General features: G+C 35.9%; 1 protein-coding gene across 2 annotated transcripts; it reads right to left on the bottom strand.

Moving 5' to 3' along the window:
- Positions 1 to 314: 314 nt before the first annotated feature.
- On the bottom strand, positions 315 to 27101 carry LOC105437760. Of its 2 annotated transcripts, XM_030999287.1 has the most exons (16): positions 26193 to 27099; positions 17250 to 17455; positions 16647 to 16718; positions 16415 to 16458; positions 9907 to 10071; positions 9386 to 9528; positions 8846 to 8985; positions 8179 to 8324; positions 7748 to 7805; positions 7151 to 7280; positions 6499 to 6637; positions 5780 to 5887; positions 3859 to 3954; positions 2947 to 3098; positions 1259 to 2485; positions 315 to 931 (listed from the first exon to the last, which is right to left on the bottom strand). In XM_030999287.1, the coding sequence occupies exons 2-16, from the start codon at positions 17404 to 17406 to the stop codon at positions 724 to 726; spliced, it is 2985 nt and encodes a 994-aa protein (XP_030855147.1). In that variant the 5' UTR covers positions 17407 to 17455; positions 26193 to 27099; the 3' UTR covers positions 315 to 723. The 2 variants fall into 2 exon arrangements, with proteins under 2 accessions (XP_030855147.1, XP_030855148.1); XM_030999288.1 differs by lacking the exon at positions 16647 to 16718 and having other exon boundaries at positions 26193 to 27101.
- Between the last annotated feature and the right edge of the window lie 688 nt (positions 27102 to 27789).

Genomic DNA, 27789 nt, shown 5'->3' with positions numbered 1-27789 from the left:
TTGTAGCTACTTGCTCCCTCTATATAGAAAACTTCCCCAATCGGTGCCTGTTGGTCCCCCATGATCCTCTTTTTCTTATGTTAAATGAGAGCTGAGTTAATGAGATAGCCACCTGTCACAGTGACCTCGATGGCTCTCTGTGTGGTCTAATCCCTTCTGGCCCAGTAGTGGTGACGGTCTTTAAGAAAGCAGACAAAATAATTAAACAGCGAGTCATGTCAGGGTCCGGTATCATACAGAAACAGCGATCCTTGATGAAGGCATACCCCCTCCCCGGGAATTTTCAAAGGAGATTGCCCCCTGTAACCGGAATAAAAAAAATGAATCAATTGAATACTAAATTGAGGCAAAATTCTCCCACCCCGTCACGCCAAGATATTGCCGTCCCTGATCATACCGTAGGATGTGGATTACCAATTTATACTTGTTTCATCTCATATTTATCCAGTTCGTAACCCACAATTATTGTGATATAACGTTTCGTCATACCGTGGTTTTCATTTTATTTCATACGACCCTGTACATACCAGGTTCGCTGTTCATCTATGAGTCAGATTAGGCTATTGTCTTTATTTTCCACTATTCATCCCAAAACTCTATATTATTTCGCATATAATTATATTGCATCAGTTATTTGTCTACTTCATAATAGCAATCGCGGTCTCATTTTTGTCGAATAGACCGACTCAATCAAGTCTGACATTTTTGTTTTGTCTTGTTCCGTCAGACGGCGCTGCAAGGTTCGCCGTCTTCGTCAACATAGGACTCTAAGTCGACGGTTCTGGAACGCTGAATTGAATTCCTGGACCTATCGGATGGTTTAGGGCTAAGAGTTCGTCCTCCTTCTTCTGGTTCTGGACTGAGGTAGTTGTTATTTAAAGGGGATTTGTTGCTGTTATCGTTCAGCTCCATCACACGGCTACCTGGTCCCCTATGAAAGAAAATGAGAAATTAAGACAATTTAGTAGTTGGCCTCGTTCTTGATTATTATCAATAAATTGATTTACATTGAGAATGAAGAGGAATAAGAGATTATTTTAGTACATTAATTATTTTACAATATTAACTCTGCATCCTCCCACTTATCAGCATAAAACGATCTTTCTGTACCATATATTATTTTTAGATGATTAATATCATGATTTGAGAAGATATTTGTATGGGTTACGAAAGTTTCACATTCCATAGCCACCTTTTTGCAAAAGATGAAGTCTCAATTAGAGCAAGAGAGAAGCAGTAAAGCCTCCATGAAACTTACCTTCTTTTGAAAATGTTTTTCAAGGAATGTTTGAAGTGACCTTTCTTCTGTCTCGGATCCTTCGGATCATCCTCTGCAATACTGCAGGTCCTCACAAACACTTGCTGTGTAATGGCATCTGCCTCTCTCTCGGAGAGACCATTCAAGTTCTTTGCTTGTGTCTCCACTATAGGATGTGATCTGCTCGGAGGAGTGATTCTTCTCGTTGGAGATGGAGCTTTAGGGGAGTGTGGTCGTGGACTGTGCGAAGTCCTTCTCGATCGCGGTCGAGGCGGTTCTGCGCGTTGTTCCTCCCTGATGATATGCGCTTGGAGCGCGCCGACATCAACACTCTTCCGCCGGGCGTATAGTCGGCTTTGAGTTCCTGTTCGCAAATGCTGTGGCAAGGGCCTCACTACGTCCATACCCTGAGAAAAGTTATGTCTCTTCAAGTCTGCCAGACTGATGAAGTTTGGCATGCTCTCCATCGTTACAGACGGAACGTTGTCACTGCTTCTATATTGCATTCGTTTCAAGTTCGAGTGACCTTCAAGAAGTGCATGATGTGCTGCCAGTAATGATTCGCTAATGGCGTGATGCCCGTAGCCCATTGCCATACCATCGACACTCTTCCTATGCTGTCTCATCCTAGAGTTCCCATTTTGTGTGAATGACCTCGGCATGGCATTGGCCGGCGTCGAAGGTACATAACCCATGTTCTCCAAGTCAGTGTCTACCTCTTCCCCGTAGACTCCAAACGACTGCAGTCGAGAAAGACTCATTCTCCTGCCCCTGCTTTTCCTCCGTTGACGTGTCGTGTCGATGACATCACCGGGTTGACGGTCATCATGGTTTGCAAAGTTGGCAGCGTTAATTCCTTTCCCGAGCATTCCCGGCACCGGGACTACAGAATTCTCGGGATACTGCGCCACCAAATGCGTGTTCCCGCTCAACTGCGCACCATCATTGTACGACGGCCCACGGTTTGGATGATTTGGCGGGAAGCTCATAGCCACCTGACCAACGCGGTCATTGTGTTCGTGAAGGTTTAGTTTTAGTGCCTCGCTGGTCACCGACTTGCGTCTCCCTTTCGATCTCTTATTGCACGTCGATTGCCGAGTGCCCCACATCTGCTTGATCTCGGTAGGTGAGATGCTCGTCATACCCCTCTCGCCTTCCATCGAATGGACACCACTGTCTCGAAGAGTGGTCTCCATGCTGCTCAGACTTGATGCCTTGCTATTTCTCCTGGTAAAATGAAACATAAATGAATTAATGTACATCATTTGTCATTTAAAGCTGAGGGCAAGAGGATTAATATCACATCTAATAAGTAAAGGAATCTATTTATTTTGGTTCTTTCGGCAACCTTCTTATCTGTTTGCCAAATTGTTGGAGGTAAATAGCCGAATTCTAAGCAGTCACTTTATCAATCATATCAACTTCGTCATGAATGCATCGAGAGAGATATAATGGTCCATTTTTTCATGGGCGTATAAGGGCACATTTTTGCCAGAGGGGTTATCGTCTCTTGTCCAAATGTCAACTTTTCCGTTTCTAAAAGTGGCAATGTGAGCTAACAATCTAATGCTTTCTGAAGAGAGAATCTCTTGACTTCAGTAATATTTGTTAATCATAAAAAGGGAGGTAATTTCCTTGTGCAGTGTTTGTCTTCTTTTAGTCTGGTATGTGATCTCTGTAACACTCACCTCTCGCTTCTATAAGCTTCCCTGGTAGTTGGTGATGGTTGGTCTTGTGAAGTCAGTAGATTGATGTCCTTCACTAACCCGTTCAACTGTTTGAGACACGCCTCGACGTGGAAGCGATCGGGGTGATTTTTTGCCGTGTATTTCAGGAGTCGCTAATACGACAACGAGAGATTGAGTGCATGATTAGGCCATCAAGTCAATATGTAATTGAATAATCAAATAATGATTGAGGGGCAGAGCGAATTAAATGAACGATTGGTTATACAGTTGAATTATTTGATTACTGTGGGACAATTGATTTACTGACGTAAGATGTGCCTTCTTGACGTAGTTAATACTTAATTCCCAGATATTGATTACTTATGTGTGATCCACATTATATGTCAAAACGAGAGGAGTTATCTCCCCTTCTAATAATTAAAGGGAAAGGTTGTACAGTGATGACGAAACAATGATGAAAAAATTAAACATTATTATTATTATTATGATAATGATGATAATGATGACGCTGACATATCGAAAACTATATATGTGCATTAATTGCATCAACATATTTTCTCGAATCATGTCATCTTTAGAAGATATGAACGTATCAAACTGGCAGCAATATGACATGTTCATTGCGAAGTAATTGTTGTTATGTCGCTCTCATCAGAAATCTATGCAAAGCCAGATTTATTTTGCATCTGATTTTATACTTCCCATTCCTTGAGATATGAATAAAGGAACTGCCTATTGTAATTCCATTTGATTTTATATTATATACAAATCCATGTTATCTTATGATATTCTGACAACAAATGGCTAATCAATCTTAACATTGACATCTGCTGACAGCCAGGATTACATCATCTCTTACAGTTTTACACGAATCTATTAGGCCCTACTTGCTCTCAATAGAGATGGTCATACCTTCATAGAATGAACATAGTAGGCGATTCTGTGCAGGGGTGCCATAAGGTAAGTTATGGGGTCTATTTTGCCCTTCCCGTTCTCCACAAGCTGTTTCTGTAAAACATAAAAGAGTCAGCCATGTTGTTAGAAATGAAAGTCATGGAATGTGTAAACCCAAATTTAGAAGAAAAAAGAAGGGAAAAAAAAGACGGTCAACGGAGGGCTCTTTATAGTGGAATAGTTATTAACACAAACGTCAAAGTGTCTGCAAATTTCATGAAAATATAATGGTAATGATTATGACACTTATAACAATAATCATAATAATAATGATATGATGATAATAATAACAATAATAACAACAATAATCATAATAATAATTACAACAATAAGCAAAAACCAACTTACAGGCTTCTCATATAATTCATTATGATTTGACCAAGAGTAATGATCTGATTTAGTTTTGCACAACTATGATCTCGATGATCTGATTTAGTTTTGCTCGGCATACTTCGATAATTAAATTGTCAGTGTCCTTACATCGCATTATCAAGTGATTCAAGCAGATGCCATACGTGATATGGAATCCCTTATTTCAAAGACCTCACTTTATCTATTCTCAATGGTCATTGAAAACTAAGGAAGCAATAATCTTTGCATTCGTTATGCTGTTAAGATAAAAATCTCTTTCCGTTTTACGATTTATCCTCATGATTATTACGTCGTTAACTGAATCTAGAGGGAAGCAACACGAGGTAAAAAAAATTGTTTGATGATCTACATAATTTTGCGCTCTAAGATATCTAAATTCAGAATTCATGATCAAAAGTCTATAAGCCGAAGCTGGTGTGTCACAAAAGATATCAGAAACTAGAGCGATGGCGAACCAACTATGGCCAACTTGTTTTAAAGTGACTAGGTCACTTGTTGAAGGTTGATGAAAAAATCGCGTAATTTTTGTATGAAATGTTACTTATTATATTCCTTCTAACCCTCTAACATGCAACAAATCCTGAAAAAATTCTCAAACCACAAAGATATTTATGGTTTTCTTTGAAGGCGTCACTGTCGGACACCCTCTAACAGTAAATTCTCCCCACCAATTTTTGAGTTTTCTCAACCGTTTTTACATGAAAATAAGACATAAAACAGGCCTTTAAAACCTTTCAACACTTAAATGTCTGGAATAGTATGTAAAGCAGAATCATTGCTTTGTGACGATTTACATTCATCTCAAATTAAATTAAAGTATACAAATATAGTTGGGAGAATTCAGGAATCGATCAGATCAGTTTTTCCGAATTTTTATCATAAATAATGGTCTGTTTTCACTCAAACTTTCAGATTATTTTTAATTGTACGTCTAGCATTGACATCACTACATTAGCACCATTTCTCTCATCTTAAAAATGTTACCAAGTCCCTTTAATATACCTGTAAGTATGTAATTATGTCATCTTACTCATCAGGATGGTTGGAACTCGGTTCAGAATGTCAACGTACTGTTAGCAAATTTCAAGAGGTGACGAACAAGACAATAAGGGAGTTTACAGATAGCACATGGTACAAATGACCCCAAATATCCACAGATCTTTTACACATGGAGAAGTTCCACTTTGAGCATAATAGAATAATAACTGCCAAAGTCTTAGAAGTGCTTCATGAATACCTTTTGTTGCACTCTTGAAAAGAATACTTCCACCTGCGTATCATAGAATGTACCGTTGGTGCATAAATGAATAATGTTACATAACTTCCATGAGCGCATATCCAGTATTCATCTCTGTGGGTTTTACCTTTTTGGTACAAATGACCTTTATCTGCCCATGCGCAGATTGTATCGGTAAACTCCCTTATTGAAATTGTCTTAAGTTGATTTACTTTAAAGTCCTTGCGATCGTAATGACTATAAAACTCCAAATCATACTGTACAGCGTACCTCAATAAATTGGTAGAAGTTTTGAGATGTGCCGAGATGGTGTGCCAAAATAGATAGACCGTCTGCAAAACTTTTCACGTAAGAGGTGTACAACTGGAACAGACTTGACTGAAAAGGAAATTAAATATATGTATATCATTTAGACAGGTAGTGACTTGAATTATGACGATTGAGAGGTTATATTATTGGAACTCCCATAATTATTATTTTTTTGAACTTAAACACCAAAGTTAAGTTGATTGTGAACAAGGTCAATTTCTTTTCTTCATGTGTTACTAAGTTTTACCAAAATGAAGTTAGCAAAACGAGAGAAAGATTGTTATTTCACTGACATGTACTTTTAAAAATATTATAGCATTCTACCGAAGTACAAATTATGGAAGGCAACACAAAAGCATTGAACTTGATGCGAGTAAACTGTACGAGAAAGAGTGGAAAAGGTGTAATATGCCACTTGATTATGTAGATACATGGTTTGGGCATCTATTTAGTATGCATAAGGTATGACTCAATATGCTCCATTATTAGATCCGACCTTCCCCCTTCTCCTTCATTTGATATTTATATTTTATCTTGTCCTTTAAGTATGATCATCATCCGTCTTTTGGAGACACAACATGAATAAGTATTAATGGGCGTTTACATGAATACAAGGGCGATACAGAGAAAGACATGGCTAAGAGTATAGACTAAAGATGCTGAATCTAGTTACAACCTACCCCGTCTCCTCCAGACAGCCTTGCTAAGACATCACCCATGATGCCTTTCCACTTCCAATCACTCAGCCTTGTTTCTAGAGCTTCCAGGAAGGCTGAGTGTTCATGATGTAGCTCTCCAAAACATGGCGGAAACATTACACTGAAATGAAGAGAAAGCATCGTGATAAGAATGTTTAATTATCTGGAGCAATGAGTGGTGTTCGTTGTTTACGTCACTCATTTTTCTTGACCTTGTTATAACACGATATTTGCATCTGGCAGTTTTTCAAAATAGATCACGCTAATCTTATTAATCATGATTATCGGGCTCATTCAAATATGGATTTACTTAATCGTTACTATGTGCTGTTGAATGCAAGATGGATAAGAAAGATTATTAAAAGTAAGAGATAGAGAGAGAGAGAGAGAGAGAGAGAGAGAGGGGGGACGAGAGAAGGGGGAGGGGCTCTCCTTTACTACTTCGGAATTTCTATTAAATTGATCATAACTACATACTTATGATAAAGGAAGGGAAGGAGACAGAGAGAGCGATGGGGACAGAGGGTGGAGGAGAGGAGGGAGGACGAGAACGACAGAAAGAGATGTGGGAAAGGAGAAAGAGAGAGCGAGATAGAGAAAGAAGGTAGGAAAGAGAGAGGAGGGAAATACTAACTTGATATCGCTGAGAGGAACAATGGACTCAATGACAAGAGGCTGTATGATACATTCTTGAATAAATCGTAAATGTGAGACGTATGTCCTTTCAGAAGACAGCAACGATTCCACTATACGACGACGCCTACCTTAAATATTAAATTGATACAGAAAATTATCAATTCAAAATTAATAAAACATTGACAAACGCACACACAAACCCACAAAGTAAATGCACAGCATCTATTTTCACGATTTCGTAAATTCGTTTGATAAAAATATGTTCATCATAAACGACTTAAAAGTTCTCAGACGCAGAAGCTTGCGTGTACATCATCCATAAATTCTATTTAGTGAATAAAATGATTTTAAAATGACATTCTGATTTTCATGTCTAAACAATTACAAGACAGTATACAAAAAATACCACCAAATATAGCCGTATTGAAAACTGGGGTCACATACGTTAACTTACTGATATCAAAAATTAAAACGGAACTGAATATTGAATAAATCAAAATTCCATTTATTCCATTTCCTCTTCTTTTCTGTAAAATTGCTGATATTAACATCTTTTAATATCATTTTCCATTGTAACATCGAAATATTTTCTTACTTGTATCGCTGTCGTTACTTCCAATCGTTCTTTCAGAGTTCTGTTCATTCTCTCCTGACTGCAAGCAGAAAAATCGAACGAAAGAAAAGCACAAACAGCTGTCAGTAACCTAACCTCTTGTCACCCTTTAAACATTGAACATTAAAGAGTATTCCAAATCTATTAGACTCGATATCTTTCTATCGAATTTATATACAAAACAAGATCGAAAAAACTTTCTAAAATTCAACTTTAGGACAATTTTAATACATCTCTTTAATGTGTGAACCTTTCAAGAGGTGACGGACAAGGCTAGTGTTATTGCCTGAGTTTGATTTTTCGAGATTGTTTGCCATTGTGTTACGTATTGTAATTTAAAAGAAATAATCGTAAGAAATAATCCTAATATCAAAAATATTAACGAAAATCGTTGGTAGATAAGAAGTTCTTACGTTTCGGTTGAATAGTAGATTATCTGTGGCAGGGCTTGCCAGTCGAGCTCTATGACGATGATACTCCTCGGCAAACATTCGGCTAAGTTTCATCATCTGATCCGCTGACTGGATCGTCGAGTTATCAGAATCCGAATCTGGATCAACTGAATAAAATCATTTGACAATAAGTACACATGTAACTTTATCATGATGACTGGTACAAATAAAATACTAACGTAACAATATAAGCCTACTGGGTTTTGTAATCTAAAATCAGGGTAGGCCTTTAAACGCCTTGGCTTTAGACTGAAGTACGATGTAGGTCTGTATACACCAAGAGGAAAGATGATAATGCACTTGCCGAAACAAAAGACCCACAAATATTGTAGGAGTTGGGCGTCACACCCACTCATATCTCATAAAGTAATGCTCTTTGTGGCGTCGAAGTGGTTTTCATTCCTTCAACTGAAGGCTTCTTGATCAGTCCTTCGCAACATACGGTTTAGATTGATACAGACCACTTCACCTGTATGGGGGGGGGGGGGGGTGGCAAATGTAATCACTCATTGTCTTGCCAAAGGACGTTTAGTGCCATGACCGAGATTCGAACCTTGTACCTTGTGACCCATAGTCCGGAGACATATAACACAAGACCAATACACCTCTGCTTGGTTGACTAACTTACCTGTGTTGTCTCCAGCCTCTGGTAGGGAATCAATGAATGGCTGTAGCATCGGAGGAACTGAGTCCTTTGGGTCCTCGAAGACATCTCGATGAAAACCACTCTCATCAGATTGAGACGTTTTATTTGAATGGGTTTGAGATCTGTCATTAGAGGGAAGAGAGTTTCAGAATGTCAATCTACGGTGTATTGGACAGGATAAACAATTCTTCAGCATGATCTTTGCTATACAAGAGATTAAAGTCCCATCACGTATGCTAATGTTAAGGAGCCTCCGTTTATAAAGCTATGGTCTGTATCTACTTATTCAATAACTATTTCAAACTTTCTGTCCACATTATTTTATACTTAACGGATGTGTAAAATCAACCTTGTCAGTTAAAAAAACACCATACATCAAGATTAGACCGATACATATCAATACTTCGATTTTGACTTTGATTCTTGACTTCAAATTAGCATGGTTAATAATGTTAGTATATTGTATTGTGACAGGACTGTATCAATTTGTTTGTTGAAAACTGAGCTTATTTTTAGACTTACGGTCTATTTACAGCATCGGTATTCTCCTCCATCTTATTCTTGATGATATCTTGCTGGTCTCGAAGCTCCTTCGACTGTCTCTTCAGATCTGTTGTTGTCTCATTGTTCTTATTTACCTCATTAACCGCTTTTCCTAGTTCACTCTGAAGAAGAAGAAGGAAAAAAAGGTTTATGTATTGGTTTATGACGAATGATATAGTATAAGACTTTTTCGATGTGAATTACGTTATTATCTACTTGATGTAATTAATGAAATTCCCTTCAGATAAAACGTATGCCACTATATTGTCAATGTACATGTATAGAAGCATTTTTTGTTAAAAAAGCTTCCTATTATAACCATCCCACGGGCTGATCACTCATACATTTTTAAGCATTTTGAGATGAATCATGAACACAATTGACAACTTGCATTTCCATTTGGAATTTTAAACGGTATCTCTTACCGTAGAGGATTGCAGCTTGTGCTTTTTTTTCATGTTTATTTTTTCATATTTGTCACCCGATCCTTTTTGTATTACCTGGAGTGTTTCTACCATCTTGGTGAGTTGTTCAACTTTAGCATCGCTATCCGACTTGTGTTTCTCCAGTGTTTCTTGAAGTACCCGGTCACCATTTTGAATCCTGGAGAGCTCCTGCATGGCCAAAACGAAGCCTTCCTTCATTTCTTGAACTAGATAGTGAAGCTACAAAGAGAAAATGGAGTTTGACATGAATTTCATTAAACTAGCAAGGCTAAATTAATTAAGCTTGACACCACATATAAAATGTTTATAGTCTACGCTTACGAGTTACTCTAGACCTGCACTCGTCCACAATACCGTATATAGCCTAGATGACGATATTGCCCAGGGCGCCAAAAAGCTCTATATCGATGCCTAGTGTCATTCTAGATTAAATATTACAAACAAATATTTAATATAGGAAGCAATATGACCCTCTTCTGTCCACATTCCCACCATTACATTATCTCCTTTAGTGGCTATTGCAACTGTATCCTTATTTCTTTTTAGATTAAAGTTCATGCTCCAGGCTATGTTTTTATTAATTCCCAAATGAAGGTTACTAGAAATGCCATGGTTCATGATACATTGCTTAGTTTTAATGGACATCGATGGTTTTCTGAATACTATAGCCTATATAGTTCAATACTTTCGCTACCATTTACTACTCTCATCTTTTATAAATTTCAGGGGGAAAAGAAGAATTTAATAATTTCGGAAGAATCGCGTAGACGCCTTGATTTGACAGATAAGGCCACCCTCCTCCGCCACAAATCTATATTTAATATCCAATGGCAGTGTAAACTTTGAACCTGTATGTTTTGATGTTGTTGATGTTTGTTTGTTTGTTTGTTTTCCCTTTTCGTTTTAAATGTAAATTCTATAAAGTGCACATTGTTCTAGATACATGTACGTTTTTTTCTTCTTGGTAAGAGCTCAGTATCACAGTACATTTTCTATGATGTATTCTGATGACAGAGTAAGAATAACCTGTATGATGGGCTTTAAAATGCATTTACATACACCTTCATTGAAGAGGGAGAGAGACCCATGGGCTGTATAGGGGAAAATTTGCTGTCCCTCTCAGGGACAGGTGACACTGAATAAAATCAATAAAGAAAACGAATACTACAAACATATGACTATATTATGATTATATAATATGCCTCTCTCCGTTGCTACTAAGCTGCCAATTAAGGGTTTGAGTAGCAGTATTATAGATTTCTTTTTCTGTTTTTAATGATGCCATCTCTTTCCAATCATGTCATTTAATTCCACAGGTAAGTACGTGTTTTCCTTCTTGTTCTTCTCTTTTCGTTCTAGCATTTTCTTCCGTGCTCTCAAATCTCTCTGATATACCTACAACAACTGTCTTATTCTGCCGATTTTTATCTCTTTAAAAAAAATCTTGACAATTCTTTTTCTAACTTTTTTCTCTGCTTTTTTCTTATTTATACTTCATTTCCCGCCTAATACTTCATAGCTTCGTGTTTCATCATTTCTTTTTGTATTATCTTCTCGTGTTCATGTCACAGACTATGCCAGGGACTATACTATTAACATCGACACATAACAATGAGTAACTTTCTATTATTTGCATTCCTAGCTTTTCTTTCTCCCACTCATGTTCGACATCTTATATTGACGGAACTGATCCGCAAGACAAATTATTTACCCGCTCACAAGTAGGGCCCAACAAATAAAGCCTTTACATTTCTTCTTATGGTATTAAAGGTATAACATAGAGTTCTTGTCATGCAATAAGATTGTAAAAGAAACTATCCGGACGGAACTTGGAAAGGTTTAATTATGTAGTACATATGAATTGATGTTGCACTGTGAGGTTTCGGAATCATCAGACTAATAATAAATTGACTCATTGGTAATGTAATCATAAAATGCACTCTATACAAGAGTATGGCACGACTGTTTGGCCCAAACACTTCAGCTGTTTCTTTTCATGTTTTGAATATGAGAACATTTGGAGAGCAGTTCTTTCAGGAGAACATCTCTATTATATTTTTTCCCCAAACTGCCATACAAAAGAACAGTGAAGAATTTTTAAAAGAGTTGTTTTTCATCACTATCGGAACACAACCTTCTCTTTAATACTAGTAATTCCCAATCTTTCATTAAGAACCCTCGCAAGTCTACCTGTGGGGGTGTAAATATACTTATAGCATACTCGTTTGCCGATTGAACAAGTACTACTCGAAAGACCTTACGTACATTGAAAGTATTGACTAAACTCCCTTAGCTCTGTAAACAGAACACTCAATCTCTATAACAACTTGAGATGCCAAGCGTATCATGGTTTAGGATTTAGGGGTAACTACATGTATAGTCTACCTCTCACTATTAGTCTACAATCCTTCTCACTTAGTGATTCGAAAGCTTAAAATAATCGATGTGCCAGGGAGAAATTGGAAGAAACCTTCATTGGGTTTTTAATTTCTTTAACAAATGTATGTATAGAAAGGAATTGACAATAAATTAATTTCAATTATTTCTCTTACTATATCACTCTAATAGCCAACAAAAATAGTATCTTTATACATAATTGATAAGGCCTCTAAATCTCAATTATCAATCTAAATTCCTTGGATTTCTAAGTATTTCTGCTTAGTTGAATCTAAAATTAAGTGACTTCTCATTCAACCGGACTGTCTTCTGGTGAGGATTATTTTCAAAACAGTCTCCAAACATTCCCAAAGTCTTTTAATGAGGGATTTCGTGCAGCGTAAGACGATTTGTGATATCGAATATCCTCTTATGCTGTTTGGAATGTCCAATGGTCTGTTGAATATTTACAACCAATCGTGATTAGAATTTTATTGTAACTGTTTCGTTTAACATGTTAACCCCACAGCGCTCCCCTGGCGGGTGTTTTTTTTTTTGGTTTTTGTATAGGCCCCTATAGCTTCACGATTGACCAAGGACATTAACAATATATACAGGTATGTGTGATGGGGCATTGCAATTTTCACACATTTTTTACCACACTTTCATCATCACCAAAGAAATAAAGAAGATTCTGATCCTAATTATACGCATATATAGTAAATACAAAGTAACGATGACAATAATACTACTAATAATAGTATTAATAATAATAACAATAATTATAATAATAATTATAATATAATTATGTTTTTAGCTCGGATTTAAATCATACAAATCTTAACAAATCGAACGCGCCTTTTTTCTCTCCATGTTAAATGATATCCAGGTACTTCGCAAAAGACGATATGTATTGAGATGCCATCCGTATCCGATGATGGCTTATCCGTACCTAATGAAGTTTTATTTAGTGATTTAGTTTAGTTTCTCGTGTAGCTTATATTATGCAACTCTCTTTAATCTTCAAGACACTGCAACAGAAATATATCAAAAGGGAAATGGGTAAAATGTAGTCTTGATCAGCCCCCCAGAGACAAACTAATGGCAATTAAATTGATTTCCAATTGCAAAAGTCATAAATCGACAAGATAATTGGTCAATCAAGTCCTTCCTTGATCATGAATATTTGATGTGTCCATGGTACTCTAGACCGCTATGGCTTACAAGTTCCTGTTATGAGGATCATTAGACCATTGCTGGTTCGCAGAATGGAGGTTGAAAGGTTAACTAAAGTGCAAACTTATGTGACGTTCACTTAGACAATAATCTATTTTAAAAATACGTTCATGAAATGTTTTTTCTGTTTGTTTTGTTGATTTCTTTTGTTATAAAATTCAATTTCCAGGTCTACCTAATCAGATACAATTGAGACTTTGAATCGTTTCCGCATCTGACCGCTTCAATGTTACATCTTTACAAGTAATGCCATTAACGGCCAGACTGATGTAGACATGAATTCAATAAATACCACTTCCCAATGTTTGAAAAGAAAGAGAAAACGTTTAGGGGAAACCATAAACGAGGTAAAAAGGATTACGGTTCAAGACCTAATCGATAGGAGTCTTTAGTACTCAGTGGGGTATCTGTTTCTCCGGCTTTGTACCGTTTAGTTCAATAAAGCACTTGTGCAGAACCAGTTGGGAATGAAAATCGATGCGGGATTTGAAAGAAAAGAAAAGGTGGTCCCACTTTCATTTGCATTATACCCCTTCGTTTCCTCGTGGTCAAACGCGTGAAGACCTTACTTCTCATCAAATATGACAGTGGTACTCACGAGGATTCAAATGATATGAATAAGCAATAACACTTTCCCTTTACATCTTTGTGTAGATTAATGTATCAATGCCTCTTAGAAGTATCACTCAAAATGCTTTATGTGTTGACACAGTTTCAAATTACATTTACAAGTTGACATCTTTAGACGTGTACATGTTGACATCTTGATAATTGCGAATTAAGTTGCTCTAGACTTTCACTGGCTAAATTATCCTTGATTTCATTTGATGGGATAAAACTTAACTAGTTATATTATAGTTATAAAATATTGATTTGTAATAAAGCACAATTCATTTATCTCTACACTGAATTGACAGATATGTGTAAATTGTTTGTTTGGCATTTTTTCGAGTCGGACCTTTGATAGTCCTTTTTTTACTTCCATCATTTATATTTTTTCATATTGTGCAAAATCTGTGAAATTTCATCCATTTTTTGGAGAAATAATTTGGTATACATCTCGTTGGGATAATGAGTTGCTGTGGAATGAAGCTCTTATTATTAAAGATTCAAGATGTTTTATTTAACCATAACTATATAAAAACATAAAAACAGTAATGCAAAATGCTGTATGGAATATGGAACGAACCAATAGAAAAGCAAATGAAAAAATAATTTCAAGTAGATACAGAGTAAAACTAATCAATAATAGAAACAAAATTTCACAAATAAACAAATACACACAAATTTCTGTGTTTACCGAAGAGAAAGAGTTTGTAGATTCTTATTGCTCATAGTAGCTTACGGTATTAACGGCAAACGAGGAAAATATTTTTTTGTTTAAGATTAAAAGAATTTACAATATCATTTATATAGATAAGGAAGAGAAGGGAACCCAGAACTGAACCTTGGGGAAATCCTTGATCGTTACATTATTATAGAGGATTTGACACCATTGACCATCAGATATTGTTTTCTTCGGTGTAAATAACTAATGAACCATTTAAAATCATTACCATATTGTACGAACCCCATAATAATCAAGTTTGGCCATAAACCTTGTACCAATGTCAACCTGACTTTGTTGTCAATGGAGACGTTATAAAACGGTGTAAAATAACAGAAGATCAATTATTGCTCAATCCTCTGGAAAGCGAATGAAAACCAATGGTTTAACTTCCATTACGCAACTGTTTTCATACGGTAACGTGCTCGCCAATTCCCAGTCCCAGAAGAATTGTCTTCAATGGTCTAATTGGGGATAGTTTGATTATTTGGTGTGCTAATGAATGGAAGTGATAGTTGGTTGATAGTGCGTATAACCAAACTATTATCCACGTGATCATACCAGTATTTAGTGACGTCATTTAATATACCCTGGATGAGCGGGGCGTCGAGTAAGAGGGTATATTTGGAGGGGGAGGGAGGGGCGTAAACGCTTGAATTTTAAAAATATAGTTCTAACTTATAACCCAATTAATTGTACGTAAGGGCAACTGTGCACACCCCTGCGAATGCTGAGAAAATATTAAACATCAGAACTATCCATAAATGCGACATTTTATTGGGATTTGTGTTTTTTCTTTTTCTATTAATGTTTTTAATGCTGTTGTTTGTTTGATTTTTGTTGTTGTAGTTGTTCTATGATAACATTATTTAATTTTTATCAGATGCCTCTTATAACAAAATCACTGGAGATTTGTGTAAAGTTTGTGAGATTGCTAGAACGCAGACATGCCCTAAATATCAAGTAAAATTATTAAGCAATTAATTAATTAATTAATTGTCGGTTTATGTTCAAAATCATTCGTTTTGTGTGGGACTTAAACTGACAACTTTCTTGAACTAATTGCCCCAAAACTCAATGGTAATCCTACGTAATTTTTCAACTTATCTTCTGAATAATGACTTCTGTTGATGACAGTGTCTTGGAACTGTTTGTTTGTTTTGTGATTATATTAACATTCAAAGTTATAGATGTGAAACTGATACCAATAACGATGATGTATCGGTAGTACTGCAGAAAAAGTAATGGAAGTGCAAGTCAAGTATTGTCTAGATAGACGGCGCTATACAAATGATGATAAATTATTATACAATTATTGTATAATAATTTATCATCATTTGTATCATTTGTATAGCGCCGTCTATCTAGACAATTCTATTCCGAGGCGCACACATTAATTACTACCCCGGCTTTAGCCTAGCTGACATCGCAGCGCTCTAGCATTTCAAGGAATTAATTCCTGTCAGGTACCCATTTGGGACGAGTGTGGCAAATGTAGATTAATGCTTTGCTTTATAACATTTATGGCCTGTCGGGGATCGAACCACGACCTTCGAATTTCAAGTCAAGTGTTTAAACCATTCGCTACGACACTTCTACGAAACTTTAATAATGTCAACATACCTCGATAATTTGTTCTTCCAAATTGCCATGGTTTTCTGCATCAGCTGTGTGGTTAAAAGATAGGGTGAAATAAATGATACAATTCAAAACTTTTTCAAAAATCATTGAAACTTATGGCTTTTGAAAGACCTGTTTTTCTCTCCTCTTTCCTTTACTTTCTAACAATGTTTCTACCTTTCCCCCTTCCCCATCCCCTTCCCCTCTCTCCTCCTCCTCCTCTTTATATGCTTACCTCTGCCAAACGCAGGCGAAGGCACCCTCACTCCTCCCTGTCTGGAAGCTTCCATATCATCAGAGGGTAAACCTATAACATATTATGAAAATTACAATAATTTCACCCACTCACAATCTTGTATTAAAACAAATCTTAAACAATAAATATCAATCTATTCAATATTCTTAATATCTTCTAACCATGAGGTTCAAAACATGCAGTTTGAGATTTGTTATACTACAGTTACCATCATTTTGTTTTCTTCATATTGCAATAAGACAAAACGGAACCTCAAAGTTGATGTTTATTGTTGCTATCTAATTAACAACAAAGATGACTATAGGCATATCAGAAGTTCTGTTACAGTTTTTGATGAGCGCAAGATTAATTATTTTCATAGCAGATCAGATGGATATGGTGACGATGAACATTATAACATCGCAAATATATCATGACAACAATTTGGAGCACTGCTCATGAAATCAAAATACTTAGAGAGACCTTCTTCCAAATTACTTGAGACAAAAATAAATACATGTGCATCAAAATGATGTTGACCTCAACCATGCACTTCAGTATGATTAATATAATTTCATTATCGTGATGTAAGTGCGGGCCTACCTCTGACAAACGCTGGCGAGGGTACCCTCAGTCCTTCTGTCCTCGAAGTGGACATCTTATATGATGATCTCGAGGACAAGTACGACTCATCTAAGTCCACATCGTAAGCGGTGATATCATCTCGGTCATCGAACTCATCTGTAAAGGCCGACGGCATCGGCCGTGAATGAGAATGTATCCGAGATTTCCTAACTTAAGATGATTAACTGTATTAAAGGGAGAGAGGGAAATGAGTTAGGAGATATACACAGCCTCGAAACAAATATTCTAAAGAAATGTAAGCCTCAAATTCGCAGTATCAATGAGTGATATAATGACTTACGGTAACATTGATTTCAATCAGAAAAGTCATTATTAATTAATTTAATTACTATCATATTATGCCACTACCCAAATACATAGTACTTAAGCAAGTAAAGTGTCAACATTGATCTTTTCCTGAACGTTTAAACCTCATTCAATTGAAATAACGTATTTTTGCATAATTTTATTATATCTAATGTTACTATCATATTTTTTTCATTTGATATTCGATATTACATTTTTCATTTGTAAACAAAATTATCAATGTACCATATGAATAAAGTTGTCTAATAAATGAATTCCAAACGGTTAAAAATACGTTGGTGAAACTGCTTATTGTAAATATTCATTTTGTTTGCACATATAATGGATCTAAATCTAATTGTAGAATGAACACGGAAACATAATTCAATAAGCCCCCAAGCAGAGAGTAATTTAATTTGTTTTGAAGAGAAAATGCATCGTAAAGATCGTCTTCTACGCGATCCTTTTTTTTTGGGGGGGGGGGGTGAAAATGTTGTTTTTGACATTTTATTTTGTTCTTTATTTGAACCGCTTTGGTTAGTCGATCAACACGAGGCTGTTGATAATAAATAAATAAGTAAATGAAAAAATAAATACGTAAATAAATACATAATTTGTTATTTATCTATTTGCTTAACTAATAAATGAATAAATACATAAATAAACATATTAAATAATTGTCCATCTATTGTCAGATTTTCTGTTTTAAGTAATTTTAGTTCGCGGGCAAATTTTTATTTTCTGACACTTTAAAGTGACGTAAAATTAAAGAGTGACGTGTTTTATTGTTCGAGCAACTTTATAGAAAAAATAAGACTTTTATCTTCTTACAACTTTGGTGATCAATCTCTATGACGCTTTAGATTGATCAATGTTGTGAGGAGATATAAACTTTATCTATCAAGAACAAATCATATTTTCACAATCGCTTTATGAAAAGAGGCAAACAAAATGGCATTTCAAACGTAATGGGCAACAATGCATATGGACGCTGGCTGCAATTAGCAGTACTACCAACGCGAGGCCCAAATCTACAGTCACAATAGTTTACCCACCTCTGATCTGTATCCAAATGTAAAATAGAAATAAGTGAATTGAATTCTAACTTAGAGACCAAGAAACCAAGAATTAATGACCTGTAACCAACGTTGATGATGCATTGTGCCATTGAATAGCAAATATGAATTCAATTGAAATAACCTCGAATAAACTGTTTAATGTTTTTATTGATATTAAGGCATCCACAATAATAATATACCAACGTGATGTAGCCCCGAGTCTTGTAATAAATGTTTCTATAACTATTATTTTCATTATACCGCAATAAAATAATATTTTCCCATTCCTTCTATTAACAAAAAGAAGGGTTACAGAGGAAGGAAGAGCGAGAGCAGAAGAGACGGAATGAAGAGATATATAAAAGAAGGAAGAATTAACATAGGCGTAGAAAAAGATGAAGTATAACCATGTTCTTTCAAAACGTCTTGCTTTGGAATTAAAATATGAAGTTCTATTCATTAAGTGGGTTGGTATCAGTAGTGTGATCACTTAACTTACAGTGACGTCAAATATTTATTTGTTACAGCTACAGTTTTTGGATTATACATTGCAGACTGTCATATTAAAAATATGTTTTGGTGAAAATTGTGTTAAGTAATCTGCAGGAACACCCTAACAGTTTCTTAACAGTTCGAACATTCCTTAACAGTCCGAATCTGTACACAAAATATGTATCTTTTTCATGAATAATCTTATTTTCTTATTCAAAGATGAAAGTTTTAATTCAGACAGTACTTTTTACGATCGTTTAAATAATATGGTCGTATCAATTACCACTATACCTTGCGAACTTATTGTAAAATATATCCATATAAATCCTCTTCGTCACAGCATCGTAATTATACCAAGGGGAAAAGGCTCGATATGTGTCCAATCATTTTCCCACTTGACACAGACTTCAGAATAAGATATCAAATTAATCCATCAAAAAGCAATTTTCTCCTTATAACTCGATTTTCCTCTGTGTTCAAGTTCGTTAGAGAAAACATCTAATGTGATGCAACGTTCGCAATCAAAGGAGAAGCAATAATAAGATGCTCGTAAATTAAACGCTGGTTCAAGGCTACACAGATAGACGAAGTTTAATCAATGTAAGACGTCTAGGTCACCTTTCACTGCAGTTATCCATATGTCAAGACATCAAGTGAAGACATAATGCTCAAATAAGCAAAGGGATGTTTTCCCTTCAAACAAGCGGTGTTATCCCCAGTGCTTGATTATCTCTTAGATGATGCATCTTACCCAACACTACGCTAGACTGCGAGTATTGGCAACCCGCTGCACTATGCGTTGTGGGTCATTAACAGCGCTTTCGACGTTTCTACATCTATAGATCTGAAGTGTCACAGTCCCATATATACAACCTCATCGTCCAATCAAATACCATTCTTTAGTGAGAGAACAATAGAAGGGGGAAAGTCAATTCTACTTTACATTCGTCTGAGTGACAGTTATATTGGATGAACCCGAGACGAAGAAAGGGACGTACTTCTAAAGTATTGACTCAGGTAAAAGTGGGCCTTTTCCTAACAATCGATAAAGTGGTATAGACTACGGGTTATTTTTAGTGTACTTGGGTTAGTCTTTGACATCATAGTACTCAATAACAAACTGCGAAAGAATATACAAACCTTTTAAAATAAATATTGTATATATATCTCAGAAACTTTGAAGTAAATAGTCGGGGTCATAAAATGTATCATTAGGCCTAAACAAATATTAAAAAAGATGTTGTATTGCTCTTTAGGTGCCAAAACATGGGTCAGTCAGTCGGAAATCGATTTTTTTTCTTTTTTCCCCTCTTTGAGCTGATATTTTAAAGTTTTGTATGCTTTAATACATATTGAATCATTGAACATTTTCTTTCTAAACAATGGTAAAAAAGTGTAATAAAAAGCCGACAGTAGATTTTAAGTTTTGGGTCGGTCACAAAGGGGAATATTCAACTTTGGTTAAGCCTTAGGGGGTCAAACATAGGGGTGTCGAAACTTAAGGGTGTTGCAACTTAGAGGTTTCGAAACTTTGGGGGGACGACACTTGGGGTGACGAAACTTAGGGGTGTCGAAACTGAGGGGTGTCGAAACTGAGGGGTGTCGAAACTTAAGGATGTCGAAACTTAGGGGTGACGAAACGGAAGGATGTCGAAACTTAAGGGTGTCGAAACTGAGGGGTGTCGAAATTTAAGGATGTTGAAACTTAAGGGTGTCGAAACTTAAGGGTGTCGAAACGTAGGGGTGTCGAAACTTAGGGGTGTCGAAACTTAGGGGTGTCGAAACTTAGGGGTGACGAACATAGTTATGTCGAAAAATTGGGATGTAAAAACATCATGAATGTGTTGACACATACAGGGTTTCAAAATATACAGGGGAATCGAATCATAATTGAGATCATTTCTGAACTAAAATTGGTAGTAACAAAGTGAAAAACCTGCCCGTGTTTGTAGAAATTTGCCTTAATTACAACGATAAATAAAAAGAAGAAAAAAAAAAACATTCTTAACAGCAATAATATACGATACATTAACAAACAAACAAAATAACAGTCGGTCTACTGTAAATTTATGAACAATATATAGATGAAATAATTATGTCCGCCAAATACACTTTAGCATATTTGGCGAAAATCGTTTCATTTGCCAATAGTGAAAGTTTATCTTAGCAACAGCTAATATGCAATCTGTAGTGTGACTATTAGAGTACCAAGTGACGCCTGCATTTGGGAATTTAGGTGACATCGGGGCCCCGTCTAATAAACAGTTGCGATTAATTGCAACTTATTGCCGATTGATATCATTTGCAACTATGTACATAAAAGAAAGGAGATTACAAACTTGCGATTGATTGGAGTGCTTGCGATTCGACTCGGATCAAACGCAACTCTTTATAAGCCGGGGCCCAGGTCCTCGGTAGAAGCACAAAACTGCTTTCATATTTCGACGTTGCGGTTGATCAGTAACCATGACGAACTTTACATTCAAGAAAATAGGAGGGCTATATAAATGTGGAAGAAAAAATAAATTTGATTGCATAAGAGCTCCAACATTCAAAAGAATTCAACCAAAACGTCCTTATGGGATTCTAATTGGTTGGTGATTTTTGTAAAAGAGACGAATCGAAGACGCTCTGCTTAATAGACAAAGGATGTCAAATGTACGCAACAGTGATGCTTTTTATATAGGTTAGATATAGCAACACCCGTTATTAATTGCCGGATTAAGTTGCAGCAGACAATAAATGTCACACGTCATTTGTTCCAACGATTCCTCCTTTCTTTCTTTCTTTCGTCGATTGATTCCTAAGTGGATGGTCTTTTTACCAGCAATTTTCCAATATAATGTCTTTGCTTCAACGGTTATTGGTCGTAGCGACGGTAAGCTGGTATCTATCAATTGATTTTAAACCCCAGTCACACCGACAAGACCGATAACAAACTGACAACAGACCGAACAAATAATTACGTTACTCCGAATAACGTCTTTTTTTGGAGTCATTTTAGGGAGTCAGTTGGCGGTATGATTGAGGTATTAGATGCTGTTATAAGATGATGAAGCGGATCCTAATTAAATGATTGGTTGAGAGCGCACACGTGACCAGGCATTTATTTGTTTTATTACACGACATTTTACTAATGACCGGTCATTAGCAAATACTAAGACCGGTCATTAGTTATATCATGTTATAAAACATCATTTTATGACACAAATAAAACATCAGTTTATGACACAAATAAAACATCATCTTATAAAACAAATAATACATTTAGTTTGGGCATTAGTAAAATTACCCACACCCGGTACCTTCGAAATAGCCCAAACATCCTCGGCTATTGCCTCGGGCGTGTTAGACCGTTCCAAAGCTACCTTGTGTGTGTCATTCTTACTGATGCCCTCACTGCTGTGTGTTATTTGTATAATATTATACCAAAATACCCAAGGGGCAAAACAGGTGTTTGAGACATGGAATGCTGTAAAATTTTGTTTGGTAAATCAACGTATTCAGTGGTCCTTTCCGCATATCTTCAAGGTGGAGATGGACTTTTTTGAAGATATGCTGTTTGAAAACATGGCGCCGTTTTAGTCAAAATGGCCGCCACGTATAACTAATATTGAACACTTTTTAATTTTTTCTTTTTTTAACAGAACCTCAATTTATCACGTGTGAGGTCTCATATGAAAGAAAAAATAATTTCCTACAAGATGGGACCATGGTTAATGAGGTTGGTCATGATTTGCATATAGCATTGAATTTACATCAAAATGCTCCCAATTTTGCAAAGCTTTAGTTATTTTTAATACAATGAAAATTGCATCGCTGATATTGACGCCTGGATGAAGTCAGATTCTCTGCTATTAAATCATAGTAAATGCGAATTCATTCTTTTCGGCTCAAAATCTCAATTGAATAAATTAAATATAGACTCAATTTCTATTTCCGGTAACACCATTCCCTTATCAAATTCATGTCGCGATCTTGGCGTCATTCTTGGTTCTCAAATGTCTATGTCTAAACAAATCACAAGCATTTCCAGATCAGTTCGCTATCAATTGCGCAATATTGGCTTCATACGGAAATATCTGACTCGTTCGGCAACAGAGAAGCTTGTTCACTCACTTATTTCTTCACGTTTGGATTTCGGCAACAGTTTACTCTATAATTTACCAAATTCACAAATTGCACGGTTACAAAAACTACAAAACGCAGCTGCACGCATCATTTCTCTGTCAAGCAAACATAGTCACATTACACCTATCTTACAAAATCTCCATTGGTTGCCTGTAAAAGAACGTATAATTTTCAAAATCCTTCTTTTAGTTCATCAAATCATGAACAGAACAGCTCCTGAATACAACCAGTCTTTAGTTCACCTCTACCAACTCACACGTACCCTCCGATCCTCCAACTCTGGTCTTCTACACATACCGCTTTCAAAGAAATCTTGGGGGGAACGAGCTTTTGCTCATGCCGGACCAGCCATGTGGAATTCACTTCCACAGGAGCTGAAGAACTCCAACTCTTCAACATCTTTTAAGAGCAACCTTAAATCCCATTTGTTTAATTTTGCGTTTTGAAGACAGACATTCATTCTTTCATTTTTGCATTTTCCTTCTTATGTAAATGTACACAATTCTTTGTCATGATGTAATGTGTTCCCTAGCATTTTGAAGCGCCTTGAGCATTTAATTAAAATGGATAATGGCGCTATATAAATCTCATGTATTATTATTATCATTATTAGTAGTAAAAAATAAATTTTAAAAGTTATTTAAAATCGAATACATAAAACACATCATTACAAATTTCAGCTTAAGGTATCATTGTTTTACATTTGTTATTGTAAGATTCATAATAAACCTATGGTACCCTTACATGCTATTTCTATCTGTGTCTACGATGACGATCGTTCGAAATAGCAAAAGTTTCCAAAATCAAGGTAAGAAGGATGTAGAAAGAAGAGAGGGGTGTAATCCTGACTTTTATCTTTTCAGTTATTTGAGAGAAAATTCATCGTCTTGACAGAGATGAGAAAGAAAACTCTTGTAAAATCATTTTTAAGAGAGAGAAATGTTAAGGTAACGGAATTGTTTGCAATGCAGAAGAAGAAAAAACATCCCCGGGGCGAAATTATAAACATTGTCTAGCTTGAATAGTAATTCTGTGCACGTTGGACAATATTAACACAAAAACATAACAATACAAAAAGATAATGAATAAACTGAAGCAAAGTTAAATAAATCCCACCAACCACACGGAGGGGATTATTTTGATATCCATTCTAAAATCACAATACTCTTGTAAATCCCAGTATTGACGAAAGCACAATATTAGTAGAATGAGTTCACCTTGGGAGGCAGCATAAATATTATTCAGGAACAATTCAAAGGACGTAACAATTGTATGAAGAAGAAAATGCTCAATAATGCATGTTAATTGTTGTAACCTTGCACACCTAGACGCTCGGGTTGCTTCTTTTTATCGATATTTTAATAAATAATTGGCAGCCTCTATCAGCAATTCAAAGAGACATTGCTATATATCTGGAGACGACATATATTCCTATGTTGTTTCCCTTCACAAGATCCATGGTTTCAGTTTAGTAAGAAGGATGTGTAATTATTGCCTCCATGGATTGATCTCGAAGACTCAATTTCAAGAATTTTTGGCGCTCATTGGAAAGTTGTTTTGCAGTTTGTCGCTACATTTTGGAAGAACCCACCTTTCCCAGATCCACTAGGAGTTCAAAACCACAGATTTTTGTTATCATTATTCTGCTGATATATATCATCAATATAAATCCAGCTAGTTTTTGATTTCATAGAGACATAATTTATACGGATAAGCTTGGAAATATGAATTCACCCAGTCCAAAAAGCAAAGAATAAAAGTGGAACAACGAGTCTGAATGCGGCTTAGACACCTGCATCAAACGCAATGCACACCAAGGTTTTCTTTTAGAGTAGAATGCACATTAAAAATGTTCAATGTTTTGTCAATAGACGACTGATATAATTATAACACTTTAATCTAGAAATCGATACCCATTAGGGCAGCCTTCGAGCGAATTAAACATCATTTTTCCCTTGAACGGATTACTAAGCAAAAAGAAAATTCAATTTGGCGCCTCTTTGATGAAACATGGACGATAATAAATGCACGCAACATATATGTATCCACGTATCGATGCATCGATACAGGGGAGGGATTAGTTTGGAGGTCTTGTTTGGGCGGCGCGTTAATTACAGATTAATTAGAATTTAACCCCTGGTTCCCTTTTCAAAGCAATAGTACTAGATGAATAAGTAAAAAAATTGATCTTATGTTTAATACAATACGTATTATGGATTCAGCGGGTAAGGTTGTTTCATGCATTTCTATCTAAGAACTGTATTAGCTAAATTGTATCAATTTCACATTTATACGCATGCAAAATGTATGTCTGAGAATACGCTGCAGAAAAAAAAAATCAAAATCAGCAATTTTGGTCCACGAAGATATTAATTGACCTAAACAGCTTTTGTTTGACATTAAATAATGTATATCCGCATAAAAAAATATTTAAACAACAAATTGATATTGAATTCAAACCAACATCCGTAAGCAAGTATATCTATAACACTCTTTAAACTGTTAGAATATATTTTGTGTGTGAAAATTAGATATTTAATCAGTCTAGATTTATCGAATTAAATTAAAATTTATTTGAGTTACAAATTTAATTTGCAAAATCAAGTCTGTTAAAAAAATTGCAAAGATTATCATGAATGTATATGCATGTTGGTTCTGGGGGATGTGCAGTTTTAGATTAGAGTTTATCTGATGATATAAAATACTCCTATTCACATACTAATCCACAGCTTTGTTTATAGAGCAAGGTAGTCAGTACAAAAGAATATACAGCATATCATAACAGATTGTATTTTCTCTTCCGCTTTTAGTTTATTTAATCGCAAATGTCTTTGTTGCATTACAATGAAAATTATATAATGTGAAATGCTGTCACGGTGAAGAAGGTTATTATGTTACAACGTGTATATAAATACTAATTTCAGAATGAACTTACCAACTATCTTTGGGCTTGATATGTTTAAATCCGGTATATTCCCGTTTGATAACAGACGTGTTTAAAGATTGTATCGGTGCAGAGCGCATGTAGTATTTCGTCCATACAAACGAGCAAAGGTCGTATGTCAAATATGAACGTTGAAGATATGAATCGTGCAAAAATATCAAACTGCAAAATTGATATTTAGTATAGTAAAAACACCTGAAAGCAATCTGCTTCCTCACGGCAACGGAACACAGTCGTAAATGGTGTAAAGTTACTCCACGTGGAAACGTCGTATTTCAAAGACGAAATTGCTTCTACTGAGGTCGGGATATTACTAATAAAGTCTTTAGTAACACTCAGTCATTATCAATTTGCTGTAATGGTTTCCAAAATCGAATTCACATACGTTAATCCATGAGTTAATCTTGTTTCATTGAAGCCGCTACGATCAAAACGAAATATTGACACCGATAAGTAATCCTGGAGATCAGAAATCATCTCCACCACTGCGCATTCGGATGTAGCGTCTATTAATGTGGTGCTTTAACCTTGGGCGTTGGAAGAGAGAGAGGGGGGAAAAGGGGGATGTTCCATCGACTGGCTTTCGATCGACTCAGACCCACTTAAGAGATCAGTGTTTACTTTATCTTAAAATGGACCTCACAATGGCCATGCTAAAGCCCCGGATAAAGCTCACCAACTCTCCCAACACTTTCAATACCGGTCCGATACGCTCCTCCTCATTGCATTGACATGAAAGAGGCGATCATCGATCGTGATGAATTGCGATGTTCTAACGTGGACGTCTGAACTAACATGACTTGTCATGACCACAATGGGTGAGAATGAATGTGTTAACAATTCTGCATCGCGTTCACTCTTCTCTTATAGTCTTCATTTTGAAGTAAAAGAAAAGTGGATTATTTTTAAGACTATACTCTAGACTTAAAGAAAGTGACGCCATTTCACCTATGTCTCTTTCATTGAATCACAATCTTGATTATCACAGAGAATGTACCCAGTCCGCCCGATCGATGAAGTGGTATTCAGACTAAAAACTCCCAGCGGGATACGTGGTTGACTAGACATTAATAGCATCATTAAATTGTGGATTAAAGATGACAAGCTATACACACAACATCGATTGATCTGTTTTTACCAGTTCATCATTTTGACCTTTTTTTTTTCTTGCCAGAGAATCAAGTGCTACGTTAGAAAAAAATGCCTAATTGAGGATATGGTTATTCAACCAACTTTGGGTAATTTACATCAAACCTGGTAATATTTTTGTCCAGTTATGGTAATTTTCATAAGAAAGCTCGACACATTTAAATGCCCATTTTCGATTTGCCCAGCAAAGAGGCACTTACAAGAACTGAAGTGTATGCAACTTTACCAAATATATATAGGCCTATATTTCCAAATACGGACAGTCCCAATAACGTGTCATGATACACTCCTTCAATAAATAATTTGAATCAACAAATTTTTGTCATCCATTTATTAGTTTTTTTCTGATAGTAATTCCAAAGACTGACTTTTGAATGGCTAGGAACAATACGAATCATTCTAAAACAGCGAAAATTAGTTAGATTTCATCAACCGAAAC

The sequence above is a fragment of the Strongylocentrotus purpuratus genome, unplaced genomic scaffold (genome assembly GCF_000002235.5).
Source record: "Strongylocentrotus purpuratus isolate Spur 01 unplaced genomic scaffold, Spur_5.0 spur5_scaffold_5, whole genome shotgun sequence".
NCBI classification, from domain to species: Eukaryota; Metazoa; Echinodermata; class Echinoidea; order Camarodonta; family Strongylocentrotidae; genus Strongylocentrotus; species Strongylocentrotus purpuratus.
This window is presented reverse-complemented; position numbering and strand designations above follow the sequence as displayed.

What these genes read in the sequence shown, in the direction of transcription:
- LOC105437760 (XM_030999287.1), bottom strand. Translation starts at nt 17,406, where the DNA reads ATGCCGTCGGCCTTTACAGATGAGTTCGATGACCGAGATGATATCACC. An exon ending in ACTTCTACCAATTTATTGAG is followed by an intron (nt 3,955 to 5,779) that starts GTACGCTGTACA and finishes TATGTTTTACAG; the next exon opens with AAACAGCTTGTGGAGAACGG. An exon ending in GAAGCTTATAGAAGCGAGAG is followed by an intron (nt 2,486 to 2,946) that starts GTGAGTGTTACA and finishes TCATTTTACCAG; the next exon opens with GAGAAATAGCAAGGCATCAA.